Source organism: Pseudophryne corroboree, chromosome 3 (genome assembly GCF_028390025.1).
Source record: "Pseudophryne corroboree isolate aPseCor3 chromosome 3, aPseCor3.hap2, whole genome shotgun sequence".
Taxonomy (NCBI): domain Eukaryota; kingdom Metazoa; phylum Chordata; class Amphibia; order Anura; family Myobatrachidae; genus Pseudophryne; species Pseudophryne corroboree.
Window position 1 is genome coordinate 803,575,784 of NC_086446.1, and position 25,928 is coordinate 803,601,711.

The window sequence follows — 25,928 nt, forward strand, 5'->3', positions numbered from 1 at the left end:
CTGCCAGTATACGTACGGACTGTCTGACGTGCCTACCTGGATGCGGTCACTCATATAATCCTCCACCATTCTTTCAATGGTGAGAGAATCATATGCAGTGACAGTAGACGACATGTCCGTAATCGTTGGCAGGTCCTTTAGTCCGGACCAGATGTCAGCATCAGCAGTCGCTCCAGACTGCCCTGCATCACCGCCAGCGGGTGGGCTCGGAATTCTGAGCCTTTTCCTTGCACCCCCAATTGCGGGAGAATGTGAAGGAGGAGCTGTTGACCGATCAAGTTCCACTTGACTTGATAATTTTCTCACCAGCAGGTCTTTGAACCCCTGCAGACTTGTGTCTGCCGGAAATAGAGATACAACGTAGGTTTTAAATCTAGGATCGAGCACGGTGGCCAAAATGTAGTGCTCTGATTTCAACAGATTGACCACACGTGAATCCTGGTTAAGCGAATGAAGGGCTCCATCCACAAGTCCCACATGCCTAGCGGAATCGCTCTGTCTTAGCTCCTCCTTCAATGTCTCCAGCTTCTTCTGCAAAAGCCTGATGAGGGGAATGACCTGACTCAGGCTGGCAGTGTCTGAACTGACTTCACGTGTGGCAATTTCAAAAGGTTGCAGAACCTTGCACAACGTTGAAATCATTCTCCACTGCGCTTGAGACAGGTGCATTCCACCTCCTATATCGTGGTCAGATGTATAGGCTTGAATGGCCTTTTGCTGCTCCTCCATCCTCTGAAGCATATAGAGGGTTGAATTCCACCTCGTTACGACTTCTTGCTTCAGATGATGGCAGGGCAGGTTCAGGCGTTTTTGGTGGTGCTCCAGTCTTCTGTACGTGGTGCCTGTACGCCGAAAATGTCCCGCAATTCTTCTGGCCACCGACAGCATCTCTTGCACGCCCCTGTCGTTTTTTAAATAATTCTGCACCAGCAAACATGGGACGTGCTGGAATTTGCCCAGATATAATGCACGCACAATATTGCTGGCGTTGTCCGATGCCACAAATCCACAGGAGAGTCCAATTGGGGTAAGCCATTCTGCGATGATCTTCCTCAGTTGCCGTAAGAGGTTTTCAGCTGTGTGCGTATTCTGGAAAGCGGTGATACAAAGCGTAGCCTGCCTAGGAAAGAGTTGGCGTTTGCGAGATGCTGCTACTGGTGCCGCCGCTGCTGTTCTTGCGGCGGGAGTCAATACATCTACCCAGTGGGCTGTCACAGTCATATAGTCCTGAGTCTGCCCTGCTCCTCTTGTCCACATGTCCGTGGTTAAGTGAACATTGGGTACAACTGCATTTTTTAGGACACTGGTGAGTCTTTTTCTGAGGTCTGTGTACATTTTCGGTATCGCCTGCCTAGAGAAATGGAACCTAGATGGTATTTGGTACCGGGGACACAGTACCTCAATCAAGTCTATAGTTGGCTCTGAAGTAATGATGGATACCGGAACCACGTTTCTCACCGCCCAGGATGCCAAGGCCTCAGTTATCCGCTTTGCAGCAGGATGACTGCTGTGATATTTCATCTTCCTCGCAAAGGACTGTTGGACAGTCAATTGCTTGGTGGAAGTAGTAAAAGTGGTCTTACGACTTCCCCTCTGGGATGACCATCGACTCCCAGCAGCAACAACAGCAGCGCCAGTAGCAGTAGGCGTTACACTCAAGGATGCATCGGAGGAATCCCAGGCAGGAGAGGACTCGTCAGAATTGCCAGTGACATGGCCTGCAGGACTATTGGCATTCCTGGGGAAGGAGGAAATTGACACTGAGGGAGTTGGTGGGGTGGTTTGCGTGAGCTTGGTTACAAGAGGAAGGGATTTACTGGTCAGTGGACTGCTTCCGCTGTCGCCCAAAGTTTTTGAACTTGTCACTGACTTATGATGAATGCGCTGCAGGTGCCGTATAAGGGAGGATGCTCCGAGGTGGTTAACGTCCTTACCCCTACTTATTACAGCTTGACAAAGGCAACACACGGCTTGACACCTGTTGTCCTCATATCTGTTGAAATACTTCCACACCGAAGAGCTGATTTTATTTGGTATTTTCACCAGGCATGTCAATGGCCATATTCCTCCCACGGACAACAGGTGTCTCCCCGGGTGCCTGACTTAAACAAACCACCTCACCATCAGAATCCTCCTTGTCAATTTCCTCCCCAGCGCCAGCAACACCCATATGCTCCTCATCCTGGTGTACTTCAACACTGACATCTTCAATCTGACTATCAGGAACTGGACTGCGGGTGCTCCTTCCAGCACTTGCAGGAGGCGTGCAAATGGTGGAAGGTGCATGCTCTTCACGTCCAGTGTTGGGAAGGTCAGGCATCGCAACCGACACAATTGGACTCTCCTTGTGGATTTGTGATTTCGAAGAACGCACAGTTCTTTGCTGTGCTTTTGCCAGCTTAAGTCTTTTCATTTTTTTAGCGAGAGGCTGAGTGCTTCCATCCTCATGTGAAGCTGAACCACTAGCCATGAACATAGGCCAGGGCCTCAGTCGTTCCTTGCCACTCCGTGTGGTAAATGGCAAGTTTACGCTTCTCATCCGACGATTTTATTTTAGATTTTTTAGTCCTTTTTTTACTGATATTTTGTGTTTTGGATTTTACATGCTCTGTACTATGACATTGGGCATCGGCCTTGGCAGACGACGTTGATGGAATTTCATCGTCTCGGCCATGACTAGTGGCAGCAGCTTCAGCACGAGGTGGAAGTGGATCTTCATCTTTCCCTATTTTTGGAACCTCAACATTTTTGTTCTCCATATTTTAATAGGCACAACTAAAAGGCACCTCAGGTAAACAATGGAGATGGATGGATACTAGTATACTTATGGATGATGAGTGACTGACGTCACAGAGGTAGCTACAGCCGTGGACTACCGTACTGTGTCTGCTAGTATAGAGATGATAATTAATGATATAAAAAAAAAATATATATAACTACTGTAGGTATATATAATATAATGACGGACCTGGTGGACACTGTCAGCAGACTCCTAAACTACTAGTATGAAGAAGAAGATAGAAAAAAAAACCCACCACAGGTAGGTATACAATTATGGACGAGCACTGACGACACAGAGGTAGGTACAGCCATGGCCTACCGTACTGCGTCTGCTAGTATAGATAATATACTAAATATATTACTACTGTAGGTATATAATATAATGACGGACCTGGTGGACACTGTCAGCAGACTCCTAAACTACTAGTATGAAGAAGATAGAAAAAAAAACCCAACCACAGGTAGGTATACAATTATGGATGAGCACTGACGACACAGAGATAGCCACAGCCGTGGACTACCGTACTGCGTCTGCTAGTATAGATAATATACTAAATATATTACTACTGTAGGTATATAATATAATGACGGACCTGGTGGACACTGGACACTGTCAGCAGACTCCTAAACTACTAGTATGAAGAAGATAGAAAAAAAAAAACCACCACAGGTAGGTATACAATTATGGATGAGCACTGATGACACAGAGGTAGGTACAGCCGTGGCCTACCGTACTGCGTCTGCTAGTATAGATAATATACTAAATATATTACTACTATAGGTATATAATATAATGACGGACCTGGTGGACACTGTCAGCAGACTCCTAAACTACTAGTATGAAGAAGATAGAAAAAAAAACCCCACCACAGGTAGGTAGGTATACAATTATGGACGAGCACTGACGACACAGAGATAGCCACAGCCGTGGACTACCGTACTGCGTCTGCTAATATAGAGATGATAAAGATGATAGAGATGAAAAAAAAAATATATATAACACTACTCTAGGTAAATATTTATATAATATAATGAATGACGGACCTGCTGGACACTGTCAGGAGAATGCGTTTATAGAATAAAAAAAAAAAACACCACAGGAGTGTTTAACTTTTTCAGGCAGACAATATACTGGTGGTCACACTGGCAGCAAAAGTGTGCACTGTACTCCTGCTATAACTGCTCCCCAGTCTCCCCCACAATTAAGCTGTGTGAGCAGTGAGCACTCAGCACAGTCAGATATACATAGATGATATATCATGCAGCACACTGAGGCTGAGCACAGATATGGTATGTGACTGTGTATCAATTTTTTTCAGGCAGAGAACGGATTATAAATAAAACTGGTGGTCAGTGGTCACTATCAGCAAAACTCTGCACTGTACTGAGTACTCCTAATGCTCCCCAAAATTAGTAAATCAAGTGTCTCTCTAATCTATTCTAAACGGAGAGGACGCCAGCCACGTCCTCTCCCTATCAATCTCAATGAACGTGTGAAAATGGCGGCGACGCGCGGCTCCTTATATAGAATCCGAGTCTCGCGAGAATCCGACAGCGGGATGATGACGTTCGGGCGCGCTCGGGTTAACCGAGCAAGGCGGGAGGATCCGAGTCTGCTCGGACCAGTGCAAAAAAGGCTGAAGTTCGGGCGGGTTCGGATTCCGAGGAACCGAACCCGCTCATCTCTAGCAAACACGTTTGCAAAATTCTACAAATTTGATACCCTGGCTGAGGAGGACCTGGAGTTTGCTCATTCGGTGCTGCAGAGTCATCCGCACTCTCCCGCCCGTTTGGGAGCTTTGGTACAATCCCCATGGTCCTTACGGAGTCCCCAGCATCCACTAGGACGTCCCAAGTGCAGATTGTCTGCAATACTTGTAAATAGTTATTGTTAAACAAATCGGGTTGTTATTGCGAGCCATCTGTTCAGAGGCTCCATTGTTATCATGCTGTTAACCGGGGTTCCTATCACGAGTTGTACGGTGTGATTGGTGTGGCTGGTATGAGTCTTACCCGGGATTCAAAATCCTTCCTTATTGTGTACGCTCGTCCGGGCACAGTATCCTAACTGAGGCTTGGAGGAGGGTCATAGGGGGAGGAGCCAGTGCACACCAGGTAGTCCTAAAGCTTTTACTTTTGTGCCCAGTCTCCTGCGGAGCCGCTAATCCCCATGGTCCTTACGGAGTTCCCAGCATCCACTACGGACTACGAGAAATAGAATTACCGGTGAGTAAATTCTTATTTTTTGTGTTCAAATTTCTGATGTTAGGATGTTTTTTCTTTTTCAGCTGTCGTTGATTTTGGGGAGCATGTGTGGCTGGTGGGCCATTCTTATGTTTTTTGGGCGGTGAGGCATCCTATGGCACTTAGGGCGGCTGATGTTTTCGGATCTAGAGAGTTGCGTTGGGTAGGTGTCAGGGGCTTGCTTTGGGGTGATTTGTTGCAGATCCTTTTTCATCGTGAGCGCCGCTGGGGTCGCCCCAGTTGTAGCGTCCTGCATTTAGGTGGCAATGATTTGGGCCGAGTTAAGGGCATAGATTTAATTTTGTCCATTAAGGCAGATTTGGTGGCGATTCGTTGTCACTGGCCAGGAATCTGTATTGTGTGGTCGGAGATAGTGCCGCGTTTTCAATGGCGGGGTGCGGTGCGTTTCTCAGCTCTGGAGAAAGCTCGCAAGAAGGTGAATTCGGCAGTGTCTCTCTTTGTTAGGGCCATAGATGGAGTAGCGATCAGGCATCCTTTACTTGTGCTGCGTAACAGGCAGTTCTACAAGGAGGATGGGGTTCACCTTTCTCCGGACGGAGTGCAAGTTTTCCTGGAAGATGTTTTTGGTCCTTTTCGTTAGGGCTCTTTAATTTGTTCTTATTGTTTTGTTCGGATGGCGGTGGCGGTTTTGTAAACCTTTGTGTCGGGAAGTCGCTACCAACCAGCTGTCACACAGGCATAAGTGGTCATTGTGGGGCTCCCTCTTTAGAAGGACGGCAGGTGTGTCCTTCTCTTGCGGTTGGACATTTAGACGTTCCCCTGCGGGAACCGAACGTTTGCCAGAGAAAAGAGGGGTGAGGCCAGCACAATGCGGGTTATGCGGGAAGGAGGCGGGGTTTGGGTACTCCCCTCCTTGGTTTGGTGGTTTTCATCCAGGTGACTGGAGCTGGTGTCTGGCAGCGACTTTCTGTTTGCCATCCTCCAAACTAAATTTAATTTTACAATCTAAATTAATTCCATTTAAATTACAATTATAGTTTAAAGAGTTGGTCAGCGATCAATAAATATCGTCTGACCTTTAACTCCAGCTACCGTGTCCGTGTCGTTATTTCAGTGTGGTGTCAATTTATTTTAGTGATAAGCTAGCTTAAGAAAGGTTTATGTAATAACAATAAAGTTATGGGCGCCTTATACTATTTACTTGCTGCACTGATCGCCCTCTCTGTGTAACTGAGCATTGTACTGTATACCTGTCGCCCTGCATATGCACAATTATTTATTTATTTTGCTAACAATCACGCCGATTTGAACCTGAGATCCCGCCACACTGCATGATTTCCTTTCTCTCAGAGAACCTAACTAGCACCAACCCTGTTCCTGCAGATAATCCATTACAGGAACTCCTTTCCCCCCAGTTCCCCGTCGCTTGTACAAGTGCTAACAGTAATACTCACCACGTGCTGCACTCCTTATCACTTTTGCCAAAGGCGCTGTAACACCCTTCTGGGTGCTTGTACGTCAGCTGGCGCTGTAGTCCTGGAAGGTCAGAGGTCAGAGATCAGACACCACAAATACATTTATCATAGCAGCGGCTGTGAGTAACTGTCCTCTGCAACAGTAACAGGGTCACTCCGGGAACCGTAACACACCCCAGGGCTGCACAACAGTGAGATCCGGGGGAATAACTCAGGTGATGTTCACACTAGACGTCAGCTAATATCATAGATAACATATCAAATACCCATAAGTAATAGAGGTAACGCTGACCCTTCTGTAGCTAGGAGGCCGGAGGATTATGCAGGTCAGGTAAATAAATTGAAAGCCGAATCAAAGGGTTACACAGCCCAATAGGAGGGGGGGGGGGGACACAACACATCGTTGCAAGAATTTCAGCCTCAAGACCCCGGACCGTCCTGAGCTGTATAACACATACACGTCCGGCCGTCTGCCTGTGGGACACCATCACTGAGCAGCCGCAGCTGGTTCCATATGTTCCTCCCTGGGTCTTATGTGTACTAGCGCTATATATCCCGCCAGTTTTTTATACTATACACTTCTGTGTCTTCCCGCACGTACTGCTGTGCATAGTCTGAGTAACAGCGACTGGCCCGGGCAGAGTGAAGATGTCATGGAACACTCAGTTGATTACGTCTACTATACAAGTAACATGCAATAACCCCTCAGCCTACCTGACAGCTGGTACTCACCGCTCTCCAGGAACTCTCTCCCTTTCTTCAAGACATCCGGCTTCAGGTCACCCGAGGACTTCAGGTACTGGAGGACGTAGACATTTGGGGCAAAGCGGACCATGTTCTGCTCACCACAGCCAGAAGACATGGCCAGAAGATTGTCCAGGTTGTTCATGGCAGATCCCATGATGTTCCCTGGTGTAGGAATGAGATATCGGAGTAGGAACGTACAGTGAGTAGAGAGGACAGAACTGATCAGATGAACGGAGAGTCATAGCCTATAAATGAATTGTTACATTGTATATATGTAAGATAATGATGTTCCCATTTATGTCACTTCTACTGGCGGGTTATGGGGGCAAAGATACAGAGATAATATTTGGACTTTTCTAGAACAAGAACCAGGGGCCGATGAGATGCACAAGCAGGATGCGTACTGCGCTCATCACCTACACGCAGTGATGTCATTAGCGCCTAACCGGCTGTATGCGCAGGAACACTGGTCCAGCTCACAGAGTGACGACCTCCGCAGCGCGTTATACTGAGTGGTTAAGGGTCATGAATATTGGAGATCCTCCATTCTCTGTCTCATTACTGGGGCAGCAACCTTTCATCTTAAGGAAAGACTGTTCTATTTAACAATACAGCAAAATCGTGTGTACATTTAATAATTCACCATCGTCCTGTACTCACCGGTAACACTGATAAACGCTTTCTCCGACCCCTGGACATGTGACGCCGGAAGCTCTAACTTCACCTTCTCTGATACAGATTTACCTGGAAATGTCGGCATTGTCATACGTGTGTGTCAGCATTTCTTGTCCAATTAAAGAAACGGTTTTATGAAGCAATTTTTTGGGGATCATTTAGAATCTACAAAAATGTAAAACCAGTTAGTGGGAGACGTTGGGCAGATTGAGATGTGGAATGGAGAGTGGATGTATTAGGCACATGGAGGACACGTGGCATTATAGAGGGAACTGGAAAAACAATGATTTAATTGCTGTTTAATTGCTTCGATACACTTTAAAGTTACTTTATTCAAATATTCTGTATGGCATTAGGATTAAGGCAGTTGATTATTTCTATTAAAACATTGGGGGTCATTCCGAGTTGTTTGCTCATTGCTGATTTTAGCAACGGAGCGATTAAGGCAAAAATGCGCACGCGCATGGTATGCAGTGCGCATGCGCTAAGTATTTTAGCACAAAACTTAGTAGATTTACTCACGTCCGAACGAAGAATTTTCATCGCTGAAGTGATCGGAGTGTGATTGACAGGAAGTGGGTGTTTCCGGGCGGAAACTGGCCGTTTTCTGGGAGTGTGTGGAAAAACGCAGGCGTGCCAGGAAAAAACGCGGGAGTGTCTGGAGAAACGGGGGAGTGGCTGGCCGAATGCAGGGCGTGTTTGTGACGTCAAACCAGGAACGAAACGGCTTGAGCTGATCGCAATCTGTGAGTAGGTCTGTAGCTACTCAGAAACTGCTAAGAATTTTCTGTTCGCAATTCTGCTAATCTTTCGTTCGCTATTCTGCTAAGCTAAGATACACTCCCAGAGGGCGGCGGCCTAGCGTGTGCAATGCTGCTAAAATCTGCTAGCGAGCGAACAAGTCGGAGTGATCCCCATGGATCAATGGGGGTGATTCCGAGTTGTTCGCTCGCTAGCTGCTTTTAGCAGCATTGCACACGCTAAGCCGCCACCCTCTGGGAGTGTAGCAGAATTGCGAATGAAAGATTAGCAGAATTGTGAATAGAAATTTCTTAGCAGTTTCTGAGTAGCTCGAGACCTACTCCTACACTGCGATCAGTTCTGTCAGTTTCGTTCCTGGTTTGACGTTACACACACGCCCTGCATTCGCCCAGCCACTCCCCCGTTTCTCCAGACACTCCCGCCTTTTTCCCTGAAAAGCCTGTGTTTTTCCACACACTCTCAGAAAATGGCCAGTTTCCGCCTAGAAACACCCACTTCCTGTCAATCACACTACGATCACCAGAACTATGAAAAAACTTTGTTACGCCGTGAGTAAAATACCAAACTTTTGTGCTAATTTACTTGGCGCAGGCGCACTGCGTACATCGCGCATGCGCAGTTTGAGACTAATCACTCTGTAGCGAAAAAAATAATAATAAGCGAATAACTCGGAATGACCCCCAATATTCAGCACTGTGCCTGACTTTATAATATCTTGTCTTATACTAACAATATTATTTACAAATAAGGGGACCGCAATGGGAACCAGATTCACCCAGAGCTAGGCCAACTTTTATATGGAGCTCCCTCAGGAGGATAACATATTGGGTGATTATATTCATTGTCATTATATTGAGGATTTGTTTAATTTTTCGGGATGGGATGTTCAATTTGTCACTGATTTTGTTAATTCACTTAATTAATATTGTTTTGGTTCAAAGTTTATTATAGTCTTGTAGTCATTATAAGTACCAACTTATTGCAGTGTAACAGAGTAAATTAGCAATTGAAACTTAATTTATGGAAGTTGTTCAAAGCAGGAATCTTCTCTATAGAAGAAGCCATTTAAGATCTTGGTCAGACAATATTCCAAAGGGGCAATTTCTAATAATGAAACAATATTGCCTTACTCAATATTCTTTCATCTGTTTCAGTATTTTGTTCAAGTATCCAGTTTCCATTTTAGATCAGGCTTTTCAAGGTGTTGCTCAGACACAAACAAACTTATACCTTAGTACAGTGGTTTCCAAGCTTTCTTGAATCACAGTGCCCTAGAGTATCAGCATGGTGCCCTTAGGACAAAAGTAGTTTGACCATTTGGTTTAGTTATGTGGTAGTGGATAGGGCTGCGGTTCTGTTTGTCCACATATTGGGCAACATGGTTGGTTTAATGGTTACTTAGCATTACTACCTCCCACCACTAAGGTCTTGGGTGTGATTCCCACTATGGTACTTTGGTCCTGATTCATGTTTGTAAGTAAAGCAAAAAAGCAAGCAGCTGGGCAAAACCATGCTGCCCTGCAGATGGGGCAGATGTAACACGTGCAGAGAGAGTTAGATTTGGGTGGGTTATATTGTTTATGTGCAGGGTAAATACTGGCTGCTTTATTTTTACAATACAATTTAGATTTCAGTTTAAACACACCCCATCCAAATCTAACTCTCTCTGCACATGTTACATCTGCCCCACCTGCAATGCAATATGTTTCTGACCAGCTGCTTGTTTTTTTGCTTTTCTTTTACAAACATGACATCAGGCCCTATATGTGTGGAATTTGTATATTCTCCAATTGTATGTGTGGATTTCCTTCGGGTACTCCGGTTTCCTCCCACAAAACCAATAATGTACTAACGGATTTAATTGTCTCCCAATAAAAATGAAGCCTAGTGTGTAAGCTTCTTAACAGGTAGTTGATGGGAATATAGGGGCTAAGTCAGACCTGTTCGCTCGCTAGGTTTTTTTTGCAGTCCTGCATTCGCATGGTCGCCGCCCATAGGGGAGTGTATTTTCGCTGTGCAAGTGTGCGATCACATGTGTAGCAGAGCGGTACAAACAGATCTTGTGCAGTCTAAGCGCAGCCCAGGACTTACTCAGCCGCTGCGATCACATCAGCCTGTCCGGTGCTGGAATTGACGTCAGACACCCGCCCTGCAAACGCTTGGACACGACTGCGTTTTTACAAACACTCCCAGAAAACGGTCAGTTGCCACCCACAAACGCCCTCTTCCTGTCAATCTCCTTGCGAATGCCCATGCAAATGGATTCTTTGCACAAACCCATCGCTGAGCGGCGATCTGCTTTGTATCTGTGCGACGCGGCTGTACATTGCGGTGCAGTTTAGACCTGAGCGCCAGCTGTACAAAAGCACAGCCTAGCGATCAGGTCTGAATTAGCCCCATAGAGTGTAAGCACCACTGGGGCAGGGGCTGATGTGACTGATACACTCTCTGTAATGTGTGTGTGTGCGCATATGTGTACATGTGATAGGGAATATAGAGTGTAAGCACCACTGAGTCAGGGACGGATGTGAAAGGCCAAATAGTGTCTGTAAAAAGTGCTGCAGAATATATGTATGCAGAGCCGGTGTTACCCGCTCAGCAGTTCCTGCAAATCAGGGAGGCGCCGGGCTGAACAGGCGCTCTCCCCGCTCTGCTGCTGCTGCTGGCTGCCACTGTGTCTGTCACACTGTATGACAGGTGCAGGCAGCGTGGAGCGTGGACATTGGCAGCGCAGCTGAAGTGTAGGTCTCCAGTTTGGTTTCTCCGGCTCCCTCCTTTCACCTCCCCCTCTTCCCCGCTGCACTTTGGCAGCACCACTGGCAGTCTCCCACTGATCTGTGTGCGGTAAGTACCGCACTCCCCCCTCTTTCCCCTCCTCCTGTGGACATAAGTGTAAAGGAAATTAAGTGTTGCACAACTACTGTGGGTGATCTGCGTGGCACGACTACTGTGGGCGTTATGTGTAAGGGTAACTATTACTGTGGGCGTTATGTGTAAGGGTAACTATTACTGTGGGCGTTCTGTGTGGAATGACTACTGTGGGTGATCTGTGAGGCACGACTGCTGTGGGCATTATGTGTGGCACGACTACTGTGGGCATTATGTGTGGCACAACTACTGTGGGCATTATGTGTGGCACAACTACTGTGGGCATGGGTGTTCTGTGTGGCACTACTACTGTGGGCATTCTGTGTATAAGGGACACTACTGTGGGCATTCTGTGTACAAGGGACACTACTGTGGGCATTCTGTGTACAAGGGACACTACTGTGGGCATTCTGTGTATAAGGGACACTACTGTGGGCATTCTGTGTATAAGGGACACAACTGTGGGCATTCTGTGTATAAGGGACACTACTGTGGGCATTCTGTGTATAAGGGACACAACTGTGGGCATTCTGTGTATAAGGGACACTACTGTGTGTCGTAATGTGAATTAGGTACACTACTATTTGGTGCAGTATTTATCGGGCACTACATGTGGTATAATGTGAATAAGATTGCGATACTGTAATTTGATTTGGGGGTACTATTGCGAGGCCACGCTGCTTCCATGTGAGACCATGCTCCTTTGGCACACACTGTCCCTATATTACGTATGGGAGGGAGGACACAAATTTATTGTTTGCAGGGGGGCGCGGAACAAACACCCTATTACTGGCCCTGTGTGCATGCTATATAAATAACTGCTAATAAATGAATACATTTGATTTTGTCCTTGACCAGAAACCTGTGCATCGTGCAAGTGCCCCAGACAGGGTGACATGTCACAGAGTTTGGAAATCAAAATTGCAGTGTAAAAAAAAGCAGCCAGTATTTACCCTGCACATAAACAAAAAAAAAACTCCCAAATCTAACTCTTTCTGCACATGTTATATCTGCCCCACCTGCAGTGCACATGGTTTTGCCCAACTGCTAACAACTTTGCTGCTGCGATCAACTCGGAATTACCCCCAATATTTCTATCACTGTATTAGGCAATGAATAATCACAAAGTAAATTTTATAAGTAATATTCTGTTTTGTTACTCAATTTAATTCCAATGAAAATAAAAATAAAAATTATTCTAAGTAAAATAACTCCTCCCTATTTAGACTTGATGACGTTCTCCAGTATATACCATCTTATCAGATCAGGGGATACAGTGCTGTCAGAAGAACTGTCCTGTTACCTTCACACACCAGCATGGAGTTGTGTGTCTGCTCCACCATGGTCCCCTCGGGCTGAAATATAAACAGAAGTCTCTGTGATCCTGTGCTCCTCACGATGGGCGGAAGAGGGTGTACAGGGCTTATAAGATGAGTTACTAAATGTCTCACCGGTGCTATGGCGCACAGATTGTATACTCATTTACTAAGCTGCAGAGGAGACTTTCCCTGGTGTCATGCTCTATATCTGCTCAACCTCCCCCATTTATATGGGCTCCAACAGGACTTAGCGGAGGAAGGTGGTGTCACCTATGCTGGTGCTAATTCTGCTCCTCTGATGGAGGATGCTGTGTAGAAGGAGACGTTCACAAGCTCTGTGTATTGTACCCACACACTAACGTTAGATGCGTTTGCTTGCAGGACAAGGTCCAGTGTATCAATGAGCGTAAGGGACTGTGCAGTTATGAGGGTGTTCCCTGCTCAGTGGGCGTCTGCTGGTGCCTCTTTACCTCTGCTCAGTGGGCGTCTGCTGGTGCCTCCTTACCTCTGCTCAGTGGGCATCCGCTGAGCCTCTTTACCCCTGCTCAGTGGGCGTCTGCTGAGCCTCTTTACCCCTGCTCAGTGGTGTCTGCTGAGCCTCTTTACCCCTGCTCAGTGGGTGTCTGCTGAGCCTCTTTACCCCTGCTCAGTGGGCGTCTGCTGAGCCTCTTTAACACTGCTCAGTGGGCCTCTGCTGAGCCTCTTTACACCTGCTCAGTGGACATCTGCTGAGCCTCTTTACACCTGCTCAGTGGGTGTCTGCTGAGCCTCTTTACCCCTGCTCAGTGGGCGTCTGCTGAGCCTCCTTACCCCTGCTCAGTGGGCGTCTGCTGAGCCTCCTTACCCCTGCTCAGTGGGCGTCTGCTGGTGCCTCTTTACCCTGCTCAGTGGGTGTCTGCTGAGCCTCTTTACCCCTGCTCAGTGGGCGTCTGCTGAGCCTCTTTAACCCTGCTCAGTGGGCATCTGCTGAGCCTCTTTACCCCTGCTCAGTGGGCGTCTGCTGAGCCTCCTTACCCCTGCTCAGTGGGCGTCTGCTGAGCCTCCTTACCCCTGCTCAGTGGGCGTCTGCTGGTGCCTCTTTACCCTGCTCAGTGGGTGTCTGCTGAGCCTCTTTACCCCTGCTCAGTGGGCGTCTGCTGAGCCTCTTTAACCCTGCTCAGTGGGCATCTGCTGAGCCTCTTTACCCCTGCTCAGTGGGCGTCTGCTGAGCCTCTTTACCCCTGCTCAGTGGTGTCTGCTGAGCCTCTTTACCCCTGCTCAGTGGGTGTCTGCTGAGCCTCTTTACCCCTGCTCAGTAGTGTCTGCTGAGCCTCCTTACCCCTGCTCAGTGTGCGTCTGCTGAGCCTCTTTACCTCTGCTCAGAGGGTGTCTGCTGAGCCTCCTTACCCCTGCTCAGTGGGCGTCTGCTGAGCCTCTTTACCCCTGTTCAGCGGGCGTCTGCTGAGCCTCTTTACCCCTGCTCAGTGGGCGTCTGCTGAGCCTCTTTACCTCTGCTCAGAGGTTGTCTGCTGAGCCTCTTTACCCCTGCTCAGTGGGCGTCTGCTGAGCCTCTTTACCCGTTCAGCGGGCGTCTGCTGAGCCTCTTTACCCCTGTTCAGCGGGCGTCTGCTGAGCCTCTTTATCCCTGCTCAGTGGGCGTCTGCTGAGCCTCTTTACCCCTGCTCAGTGGGCATCTGCTGAGCCTCTTTAAGAGTGTGGTGAGCTATGCTTAGGACGCCAGTTGCTCCTACCAGGTTCCCTACAGACAGGCTGTCTTCATACTGGTCGTACTAACATAACATGAGATTGGCTCTTTTATGCATAATCTGTGGTCAGTGCCCAACATGAGCTCAGCTATAGTGACTGCAAACGGTCACAGTGAGATCAGCCGTAATCTCCTATATAATAGCCCAGATGTGTGACTTTGTGATTCATTTGCTAACGCTGGGCGGAGTCACAAAAGTGGGCGGAGTTAGTCAAATGAGTCACAGATCTGGCCAAATCTATAGGACACTAGGAGCAGCTGCAGAAGCAGATAGTATGGACATGGCACAGGCAGGGGTGCATACCTCCCAGCTTTCTTCAGGAGCTTTCTTCAGGCAGAAGGAGGGACACACACACACACACACACACACACACACACACACACACACACTCAGCGAAAATGGGCGTGGCTTCACGGGAGGGCCCCGTTTTCGTCAGTGAGGGGGCATGCCCAGCGCTCTGTGAGCTGCTGGCATGCCCTTAGGAGCTGATTATGAGTCCGGGGGCCCAGGGCACTTGAGACAGGGGAGCCCTATCTCATTGCTGTGCCTGCTGTGGGGTTGGGGGCGTGGCCTAATCGCGGGCCCGCGAGGCCACGCCCCCTTATGCAAATTCCGGATTTTTTTGTTTATTATTATTATTATTTTTATTTTGAATTTTGGCCCCTCAGCTAGAGGTAAATCCAGAGGCGGTGCTCGCTCCCCCCTACACACCCGCACAGGCAGAAGAGAGCAGGGAGACTGCTGCCTCCCTGCAACACCACAGACCTGCCAATACGCAGCAGCGTGTGCTGACTGTAGCACAATGCTGCCATTGTTGCTGGGGGAGCTTCTGAGCTGGGACAGAGCTACTCGAGCCGGAGGGACCCTAAAACTGTGGGGCCAACGGTACGTACCCCCTGCCCCCCCCCCCCCTTAATCCGGCTCTGCTGCTGGAACCCCCCTTAATCCGTACCCCCTGATGCCCCCTCTCCCTCTGTCTCCACTATTCACCGCTGCTCTGCTAAGCAGAACAGCGAGTACAGGAGCTTTCCAACTGCCCCCCCCACCGCAGGACACTGCGACCCGCGGGTGGGACAGCGGGACAAACCCCCAAAAATGGGACATTTGAGAGGTATGGGGGTGTGTGAGGGGGTATGCCATACTTGACCCCCCACATCAGCATACTCAGCAGGGTCTCTCTGATGCGGAGGAGCGTCACTTTCTGGCACACTCCAGGCTTCTTAGCTGTAGTTTTGTGGGTCACCAGCCGCTGTGCACTTTCCGTACTGCCTCTGTTATCTCCAGCCCCGGCAACCCCACCGCTAGCTGCAGCGCTGCCACCCGCAGTGAGGTGCGCCCAGCTCCTTCACACACTTTAGCCGGCGGGTAGCGCTGCAGAAGTCCGCGCTGCTTGCAGGCTCTGATCCCCTCCTCCCTCCAGCCGCAGCGTCTCCTGGGAGCTAACCAGTCACTCCCAGTCTCCCCTTACCTCAGTGCCCAGCAGCCGTGAGGTCCGCGCCACGTGCATGCTATGACCCCCTCCTCCCTCCAGCCGCAGCATCTCCTGGGGGCTAACCAGTCACTCCCAGTCTCACCTTACCACAGTGCCCGGCAGCTGCGCGAGGTCTGCGGTGTGTGACTGAGGAGGGGGGGAGGGATGCGGACAGGCAGAGGAAGCAGGACTACAGCCTAAGAGAGTCAGCCATGCCAAGTCTCCAGCAGCAGCAGATCCCAACAGGTTGGAGTGGAACAGCAGCAGCCAGCAGCAGTGACTCCGGTAAGACACATCTGTCTGTCACCACTGTTCTGTCCCTAATACCAATCTCTCCCGTGCCGTGTGTTCTGTCATTTCCCTGTCACCCCTGGCCTTGACCTGCCACCCTTATCCTGGCCCTTTCACCCTTATCCTGGCCCTGTCACCCTTATGCTGGCCCTGTTACCCCTATCCTGGCCCTGTCACCCCTGTGCTTGCACTGTCAACCCTATACTGGCCCGGTCACCCCTGTCCTGGTCCTGCCGCCCCTACCCTGGCCCTGTCACCCCTATCCTGTCCCTGTCATTTCTGTCCTGGCCCCGTCGCTCGTGTCCTGGCCCCGTCACCCCTGTCCTGGCCCCGTCACCCCTGTCCTGACCCCGTCACCCCTATTGTGACCCTGTCACCCCTGTCCTGGCCCAGTCAACCCTGTTCTGACCCTGTCACCCCTGTCCTGGCCCTGTTACTGCATACCCTCCAACTACCTTTTTGGCAGGTACAGTACCCGCAGCACCTACAGACCTCTCCCCAATGCACCACACTTCCGCACCTTCCCCTCCACCACATGCGGCACTCCATCCCTCCCCCACATGCTGTGCCTCCAGACCCCCTACACCACCCGCGGCTCCCACTCCTCCGCCCCTTCACCACCCCCAGCAATCTCCAGGCCCCCTCCACCATTCACCCCCCTTATATTTCTCCCCCCACACCTGCCCCCCTCCACCCGCAGCATCTGCAGACACCCTCCTCCATCCGCGGTCCCCCCCTCACCCACCCCTCCCCCACCAATGGCACCCCCGCACCTGCCCCTCCACCACCTGCAGCACCTCCGGACCTCCTTCCCCATTCGCCGCAACACCCGTACCTGCCCCTCCCCTACCCATGGCGCCTGCGGACCCCTACCCCACCAGCGGCACTCCCGCCCCTTCCCATCCCACAGCACCTCCGGAACCCTTCACCCATCTGCAACATCCCCACACCGGCCCCTCCCCCACCCATGGCACCCCTGCCCATCCCCCACCTGCAGTGCCTCCGGACCCCTCCCCCATCTGCATCCCCCACTCCTCTGCCCCTCCCCCACCCGCAGCATCTCCCAACCCTTCCCCATCCGGGCCCCACCCCCACTTCCATCCCCCCTCCATCCGCAGCATCTACAGACACCATCCGCAGTACCCCCCGCACCTGCTACATTCTTTACATTGTGCCCTGCAGGTGCTGTTCACGCCGTCGCAAGGGGCTGCGCCTCCTTCACCATCGCACACCCTTTCATTGTGCAATATTTAACCACTAACAAAGGAATGCAGGTGATACTCCATATAACACAAATATTGAACCCCAGAAAGGCATGCAAGGGTTAAGGGGGCGTAGCCCCTTGCGACGGTGTGAAGAGCGCCCGTAGGGCGCGATGAAACACCTAGTAATTATAATAATAACAACAATAATAATAACAACAACAACAAAAGACATACACAGCAGGGTTACTTACCTCCACCAGTAAAGACTGGATCACAAGATCTCTGCTCCCTCTCTGTGGAACGATTGTCTTTTGCCCCCCGCACAGGTCCTGACTCCTCACAGCTTCAGCGATGACGGAAACATTCATTGCTCCTGGAATATAATAATACATATTCTAATAATAACAATAAATAAATATATATACAGTATCTATCTATCTATCTATCTATCTATCTATCTATCTATCTATCTATCTATCGTGCTTTTCTCTGAAGAAAGCTTTAGTTTTACAGAAAATACAAACTCCATGAACATAAAACAGAGGAGTGGATGTGCGGAATATACAGAAAGCCAGGAACATCATACAGAGTTGCAGCAGCCATTTTGGATCCTATTCCAAGAATTGTTTATCTTGCCCGGGAAGGTGCCAGTGGAGACGGCCATCTTAGGTGTACTGAATCACACAGTTGCTGCCAGGACCTGTGCTAATACACCAACAGTGTATGGAGGGTGATTAGCCCAGGGCCGTAACTACGTGTGTGCCAGGTGTGCCTGGCACACAGCGCAGTTGCCCTGAGGGCGCAACGGCCAGCGGCATGCTGTGTGCACTGCGCTGTTGAGGAGAGAGCAGCACCGGAGGTAGCGGAGAAGGAGGAGGAGGGAGGGGGCCTGGAGCCGTAGCAACGCTATGTAATTGGTAGTAGCGCCGCTGCAGCTGTCCCCTCTCCTTCTGTATTGGCTGCCCGGCGCTGCTGTGAATGCTGGGATGCGGTTCCTTTATCCCAGCATTCACAGCAGTGCCGGGCAGCCAATACGGAAGGAGAGGGGACAGCTGCAGCGGCGCTACTACCAATTACATAGCGCTGCTGCGGCTCCAGTCCCCCTCCCTCCTCCTACTTCTCCCCTGCCTCCGGCACTGCCAGCACGAGGAGCCTGACTGACAGCGGGGAGAGATGGTAAGTATATGTCTCTGTCTCTCTCTCTCTCTTTCTCTCTCTATTTCTCTATCTTGTTTGCCGCAATGTGTAAAAAGGGGGACGCTGGCTGCCGTAATGTGTAAAAAGGGGGACGCTGGCTGCCGTAATGTGTAAAAAGGGGGACGCTGTCTGCTGCAATGTGTAAAAAGGGGGACTGGCTGCCGTTATGTGTAAAAATGGGGACGCTGTCTGCCGTATTGTGTAAAAAGGGGTCGCTGTCTGCCGTAATGTGTAAAAAGGGGGACGCTGTCTGCCATAATGTGTAAAATAGGGGACGCTGTCTGCCATAATGTTTAAAATAGGGGACGCTGTCTGCCATAATGTGTAAAAAAGGGGATGCTGTCTGCCATAATGTGTAAAAAGGGGGACGCTGTCTGATGTAATGTGTAAAAAAGGGGACGCTGTCTGCCCTAATGTGTAAAAAAGGGGACGCTGTCTGCTTTAATGTGTAAAAAGGGGACGCTGTCTGCTGTAATGTGTAAAAAGGGGGACTCTGCCATAATGTATAAAAACTGGGACGCTGTCTGCCGTAATGTGTAAAAAAGGGGATGCTGTCTGCCGTAATGTGTAAAAAAGGGGGACGCTGTCTGCCGTAATGTGTAAAAAAGGGATGCTGTCTGCCATAATGTGTAAAAAGGGGGACACTGTCTGCCGTAATGTGTAAAAAAGGGGGCGCTGTCTGCCGTAATGTGTAAAAAGGGGACGCTGTCTGCCGTAATGTGTAAAAAATGGGACACTGTCTGACGTAATGTGTAAAAAGGGGGACGATGTCTGCCATAATGTGTAAAATAGGGGATGCTGTCTGCCATAATGTGTAAAAAAGGGGATGCTGTCTGCCGTAATGTGTAAAAAGGGGGACGCTGTCTGCAGTAATGTGTAAAAAGGGGGACGCTGTCTGCCGTAATGTGTAAAAAGGGGGACGCTATCTGCTTTAATGTTTAAAAAGGGGACGCTGCCTGCCGTAATGTGTAAAAAGGGGGACTCTGCCGTAATGTATAAAAAGGGGACGCTGTCTGCCGTAATGTGTAAAAAAGGGGACGCTGTCTGCCGTAATGTGTAAAAAGGGGACGCTGTCTGCCATAATGTGTAAAAAGAGAATGCTGTCAGCCGTAATGTGTAAAAAGGGGGACGCTGTCTGCTTTAATGTGGAAAAAAGGGGACGCTGTCTGCCGTAATGTGTAAAAAGGTGGACTCTGCCGTAATGTGTAAAAAATGGGACGCTGTCTGCCGTAATGTGTAAAAAGGGGGACGATGTCTGCCGTAATGTGTAAAAAGGGGACTCTGTCTGCCGTAATGTGTAAAAAAGGGGACGCTGTCTGCCGTAATGTGTAAGAAGGGGACGCTGTCTGCCGTAATGTGTAAGAAGGGGACGCTGTCTGCCGTAATGTGTAAAAAGGGGACGCTGTCTGCCGTAATGTGTAAAAAGGGGGACGCTGTATGCCATAATGTGCAAGAAAGGGGACACTGTCTGCCGTAATGTGTAAAAAGGGGGACGCTGTATGCCATAATGTGTAAAAGGGGCTCTACCTGGTGCTACTGTGCAGCGTAATTTGAATAATGGAGACTACTGTGCACCGTAGTATGAATTGGTATTATTTTGTGGCCACGCCCCTTCCCCATGAAGCCATGCCCCTATATATTTTTCACGCGCCTACGGTGCGCACTGCCCCTATCTTGCTTGTGGGTGGGGGGGGGGGCGCCAATGCTGTTTCTTGCACACAGCGCTAAAATGCCTAGTTACGGCACTGTGATAGCCTTTTGTATCTCTATGTGAAAAAACACTTATTTACTTATTAATTGACTGTACAGAACCCGCACACACCTTGATCTGCATTCTGTGTTCCTGTGGTCAGCCAGCAGTCTCTGGCTACACATACTGTATGCGGGGGTGCACTGTATGGTGGAAACAATGAGCAGCATTGTTCCCAGAATCTGCCTGAAGTATCGGCAGCTGTCTCATGATTTTGAAACCATTATTGGACAAACTGGGGCTGATACAGAGATGAACGCAATTCGGCCGCAAGGGTGACGCATTGCATGCAAGGAAACAACCCCACCCCCCGTTTCCATTCGCTTCTGTAACCATCATTACTATCAGGGAGCATTTCTTCCAGCCCTGTACCTGTGCATGCTCACCTCAGCATCACCTGCAACTCCACCTACACACCCATGCCACCCTCTGAACACTCAGCCTACGTGCTAAAGACCACATTGCCGACCCGTTACATCCACTCAGCCACAAGTGGGATATGACTGAGGACGCGCACAGAACTGGCAGTAGTTGCTCGGAGTTGTGCTTACAGATATGATCATCATTACCGCCAACCTTAAATTTTAAGTACTACCTGTATAGTAAATGTACCAACTTTGGATCATGAGAATATTTTAATAGGATGCCCAACGTTATGACCCAAAAAAACATTTGCAGAGCACCTCAATAAAAGGAGAGTACTACGCAGGGATAGAACTGGAAAATATCTAGCCTGACAGCCACCGAGGCTTGGCGCTTCCTGGTCATCATGAAAATGGAGAGTATGGCAGGAGCAATGGCAGTGATTCAAGGGTCACCCACAGTAGCAGAAGCAGTAGGAAGTCATAGATAGGGGCACACCAGCAGTCCAGCACAAACTGAGGGACCCAGAGAAATGAGGGGAGAAGGCAACCCCCCCCCCCCCAGGAGGCTCCACAGCCAGCAGGCACATTGCGCTCTCCCCAGCTATACTGCAGACAACAGCTGAAGGTGGAGGAGATGACACACTGAGGCAAGATGGTGTCAGATAGGATGTCCCAGCACTAATGAAGCCCAAGACCAGCAAGGGGTAGAGCGGAGGCAGCTTCTGGTGAGAGGACACAGACTGACCATTGTCATGCAAGGGGGCCCAGGAGCACCACACAGAGATGGGACCAAAAGGTTTGTGGTTTGCCTAGGTCTAGGATCGGGTTGTTGTTTTTTTTAGCAACGGGGTCTTCGTTTGTCTTAGCTTATAAAGCCCCTTGTCACAATCCTGACTGTAATTCTCATATTTGGTGACTTACCCCTGCTTTCTGTCCTGGATCCTGTGTCTTTTCACTCACGGAGTTAAACAGCTTGTCAGCACTGAGTTTCCTGAGTTCTCTGCCTGAGAGGTAATCAGCTCCACCTGTGGTGATCTCCTGTGTGAGGCTGAATTCAGTAATCTAAAAGCAAGCATCCTGTGTTTTGCAGAAGTCCAGGCTTCAGTGTTCTCTTGGCCTGCTAGGCCTCATTCTACATCACAGCCTTGGCTAGAGTAGTCACATGACAGTGACATCACCTAATCCTGCCCACCAATCATCAAGGACCAGGAAGTATAAATCAGGAGGCTGAGTTGGAATCTGGGCCAGTTCCTCGTGTCACATACAGCCTTGTGAGAGTCTTTATGCTGAGCTCCCTTAAGGTAACCATTGTACCTAAGTTCCTGTGGAAACTCTGTTCCCTTGTTCCTGTATGGTTACTTGTGTGTTGCCATTTGATTTCACCATTTCCCTGAGTCTCAATGTAAAGGCACAGCTGCAATGTTTCGTCTTAAAGGCACAGTACTGAATTCCATGTTCTCCACTGAAAACCACAGCTGTCGTGTTTCAGTTTTACTACTGTTGTAGTTGGGATCTCCAGAGCTCAGTACTTCCGTGCTTCCAACACCTCCGTGCCTCCGTGCTTCCAGCATCTCCGTGACTCAGCACCTCTGTGCCTCAGTACCTCCGTGCTTCCAGCACCTCCGTGCCTCCGTGCTTCCAGCAGCTCCGTGCCTCAGCATCTCCGTGCCTCAGCACCTCCGTGCCGCAGTACCTCCGTGCTTCCAGCACCTCCGTGACTCAGCATCTCCGTGCCTCAGCACCTCAGTACCTCCGTGCCTCAGGACCTCAGTACCTCCGTGCCTCAGGACCTCCGTGCCTCCGTGCCTCAGTACTTCCGTGCTTCCAGCACCTCCGTGCTTCCAGCACCTCCGTGACTCAGCATCTCCGTGCCTCAGCACCTCCGTGCCTCAGTACCTCCGTGCTTCCAGCACCTCCGTGCCTCCGTGCTTCCAGCATCTCCGTGACTCAGCATCTCCGTGACTCAGCATCTCCGTGACTCAGCATCTCCGTGCCTCAGCACCTCCGTGCCTCCGTGCCTCAGCACCTCCGTGCCTCAGTACCTCCGTGCTTCCAGCACCTCCGTGCCTCCGTGCCTCAGCACCCCAGTGTCCTCTACGCACTCCAGTGTCTCTACGCACCCCAGTGTCTTCACGCACCTCAGTGTCTCTACGCACCTCAGTGTCTCTACGCACCTCAGTGCCTCTACGCACCTCAGTGCCTCTACGCACCTCAGTGCCTCTACGCACCTCAGTGCCTCTACGTACCTCAGTGTCTCCAAGTACCTCAGTGTCTCCAAGTACCTCAGTGTCTCCAAGTACCTCAGTGTCTCCAAGCACCTCAGTGTCTCCAAGCACCTCAGTGTCTCCAAGCACCTCAGTGTCCCCAAGCACCCCGTGCCCTTTAGCACAGTTGTACCTGTTATTCTTCACTGATTCATCAGCGCCTTTCCAGTTCTGTCTTTCAGGAGACCTTCAGCGCCCACACGTGCTTCCTGTCTGCCGACCTCATCCTGCATGAGGAGAACCTGGATTCGGCCATCTCTGCCGCGGTTCCTCTTCCCAGTCACCGGAAGAGACCCCGAGTCCACAACACTTCCAAAACCAGGTCAGTGGTGGTATTCGTGTAGTCCTCCAGTCGCCCGCGCAGACTTCGCTAGCACCGGGTTCACAAAAACCTTAGTCATGACAGTAGGAACTGGCCCCATGGACCCGGCCGAAAGTGTTTGTCTGACGCAGGACCTCCTAAGCAATATTGCAGGACGCTTGGAAGGTCTGGAGTCGACTCAGCATCAATTGGCACAGTGTCTGCAGCGGAATTCTTTCTCCAGAGATTCTCTGACCTTCTGCTCTAAGACTCCTGACCAACTGCAGATATTCTACCAGATGTTATTACAGTTACAAGAACTTTTGCCTAGTATTCTCTCTGTAATGCCTGATCTCCTCAGGAATACTACCAACGTTGTTGATCCTGTTTTGTCCCAACCAGTTAATAGAGTCTCTTCCTCTGTGCAAGGAAAAGTTGTTCATCAGAGCTATCCACGGCCCAAGCTCTCTGAAGCTGAACGTCAGCGGCGTAGGGAGCTACACCTCTGTCTTTACTGTGGAAATTCCGGTCATTTTGTTAAAGACTGCATTCTTCGCAAGCCAGGGAATGGTGACAAATCGCAGTATCACAGTGCTCATGTCTACAAGTCATCCACAGTAGCCGATCCTGCTACTGCTGACGGGGGTATCAAGATGGCTACTCGGAAAGAGACTCAAATTTATGACTGGGGTCCGGTGATTAAAAGACCTTATCCCAAGTTGGGTGTCCAGAGAAGAATATTCAAGCCATTTAGAGTCACAGAGGAGTCAGAGTGTCCAGCCCCAGGAGGGGCGTCTTCAGAGTGTCCAGCCCCAGGAGGGGCGTCTTCAGAGTGTCCAGCCCCAGGAGGGGCGTCTTCAGAGTGTCCAGCCCCAGGAGGGGCGTCTTCAGAGTGTCCAGCCCCAGGAGGGGCGTCTTCAGAGTGTCCAGCCCCAGGAGGGGCGTCTTCAGAGTGTCCAGCCCCAGGAGGGGCGTCTTCAGAGTGTCTAGCCCCAGGAGGGGCGTCTTCAGAGTGTCTAGCCCCAGGAGGGGCGTCTTCAAAGTGTCCAGCCCCAGGAGGGGCGTCTTCAAAGTGTCTAGCCCCAGGAGGGGCGTCTTCAGAGTGTCCAGCCCCAGGGGGGGCGTCCGTGTCTTCAGCCCCAGGGGGGGCGTCTTCAGAGTGTCCAGCCCCAAGAAGGGGTTCTTCAGAGTGTCCAGCCCCAAGAAGGGGTTCTTCAGAGCGTCCAGCCCCAGTGAGGGGTTCAGAGCGTCCAGCCCCAGTGAGGGGTTCAGAGCGTCCAGCCCCAGTGAGGGGTTCAGAGCGTCCAGCCCCAGGAGGGGGTTCTTCAGAGGGCACAGCCCCAGGAGGGCGTTCTTCAGAGGGTCCAGCCCCAGGAGGGGGTTCCGAGGGTACAGCCCCAGGAAGGGGATCCGAGGGTCCAGAGCCAGAGGGTCTACAGAGTGCTGCCCAGCCAGAGGGTCTACAGAGTGCTGCCCAGCCAGAGGGTCTACAGAGTGCTGCCCAGCCAGAGGGTCTACAGAGTGCTGCCCAGCCAGAGGGTCTACAGAGTGCTGCCCAGCCAGAGGGTCTACAGAGTGCTGCCCAGCCAGAGAGCCTTCAGAGCGCTGCCCAGCCAGAGAGCCTTCAGAGCGCTGCCCAGCCAGAGAGCCTTCAGAGCGCTGCCCAGCCAGAGAGCCTTCAGAGCGCTGCCCAGCCAGAGAGCCTTCAGAGCGCTGCCCAGCCAGAGAGCCTTCAGAGCGCTGCCCAGCCAGAGAGCCTTCAGAGCGCAGCCCAGCCCCGTGAAGAGAGGGCTCTTGCCTCAGCCCAGCCCCGTGAAGTGGGGGCTCTTGCCTCAGCCCAGCCCCTTGAAGTGGGGGCTCTTGCCTCAGCCCAGCCCCTTGAAGTGGGGGCTCTTGCCTCAGCCCAGCCCCGTGAAGTGGGGGCTCTTGCCTCAGCCCAGCCCCGTGAAGTGGGGGCTCTTGCCTCAGCCCAGCCCCGTGAAGTGGGGGCTCTTGCCTCAGCCCAGCCCCGTGAAGTGGGGGCTCCTGCCTTGGTTCAGCCCCGTGAAGAAAGGACTCAGTCCGTCCCGGTTCCAGCCGGTCCAGCAATACTCCAGGCCCAGCCTGGTCAGTCCGTCCCGGTTCCAGCCGGTCCAGCAATACTCCAGGCCCAGCTTGGCCAGTCCGTTCCGGTTCCAGCCGGTCCAGCAATACTCCAGGCTCCGCCTGGTCAGTTCGTTCCGGTTCCAGCCGGTCCAGTGTTACTCCAGGACCAGCCTGGTCAGTCTCCTTTGGTTCCAGCCAATTCAAGCATCCCCGGATCCAATCCAGTCCTACTCGTCCAGTCAAAGATTTCTCCAGTTTCAGCCTCTAAGCTTTCGTCTGATGGTTTACCACCTATTTACTTCGATGGAGATTTACTGCAATATGCCGCTTTGGTTGAACAATTTCTGTCTCGGATGGAGTCTGATCCTTCAGGTGCAGTAACTCCTTCCAACGTTACTCGATATCTGTTCCTGGCATTCAGA

General features: G+C 50.7%; 1 protein-coding gene across 2 annotated transcripts in view; it reads right to left on the bottom strand.

Moving 5' to 3' along the window:
* Window positions 1-25,928, bottom strand: part of LOC135056914 (alpha-2-macroglobulin-like protein 1) — a 416,894-nt gene that overhangs the window by 88,114 nt on the left and 302,852 nt on the right. For both annotated transcript variants that reach the window (XM_063962689.1, XM_063962688.1), the window contains exons 23-27: window positions 17,796-17,917; window positions 12,817-12,868; window positions 7,869-7,952; window positions 7,194-7,370; window positions 6,441-6,522 (exon numbers count right to left, since the gene is read on the bottom strand). In XM_063962689.1, coding sequence (XP_063818759.1) covers window positions 6,441-6,522; window positions 7,194-7,370; window positions 7,869-7,952; window positions 12,817-12,868; window positions 17,796-17,917 — 517 coding nt within the window. The remainder of the gene's footprint in view (window positions 1-6,440; window positions 6,523-7,193; window positions 7,371-7,868; window positions 7,953-12,816; window positions 12,869-17,795; window positions 17,918-25,928) is intronic.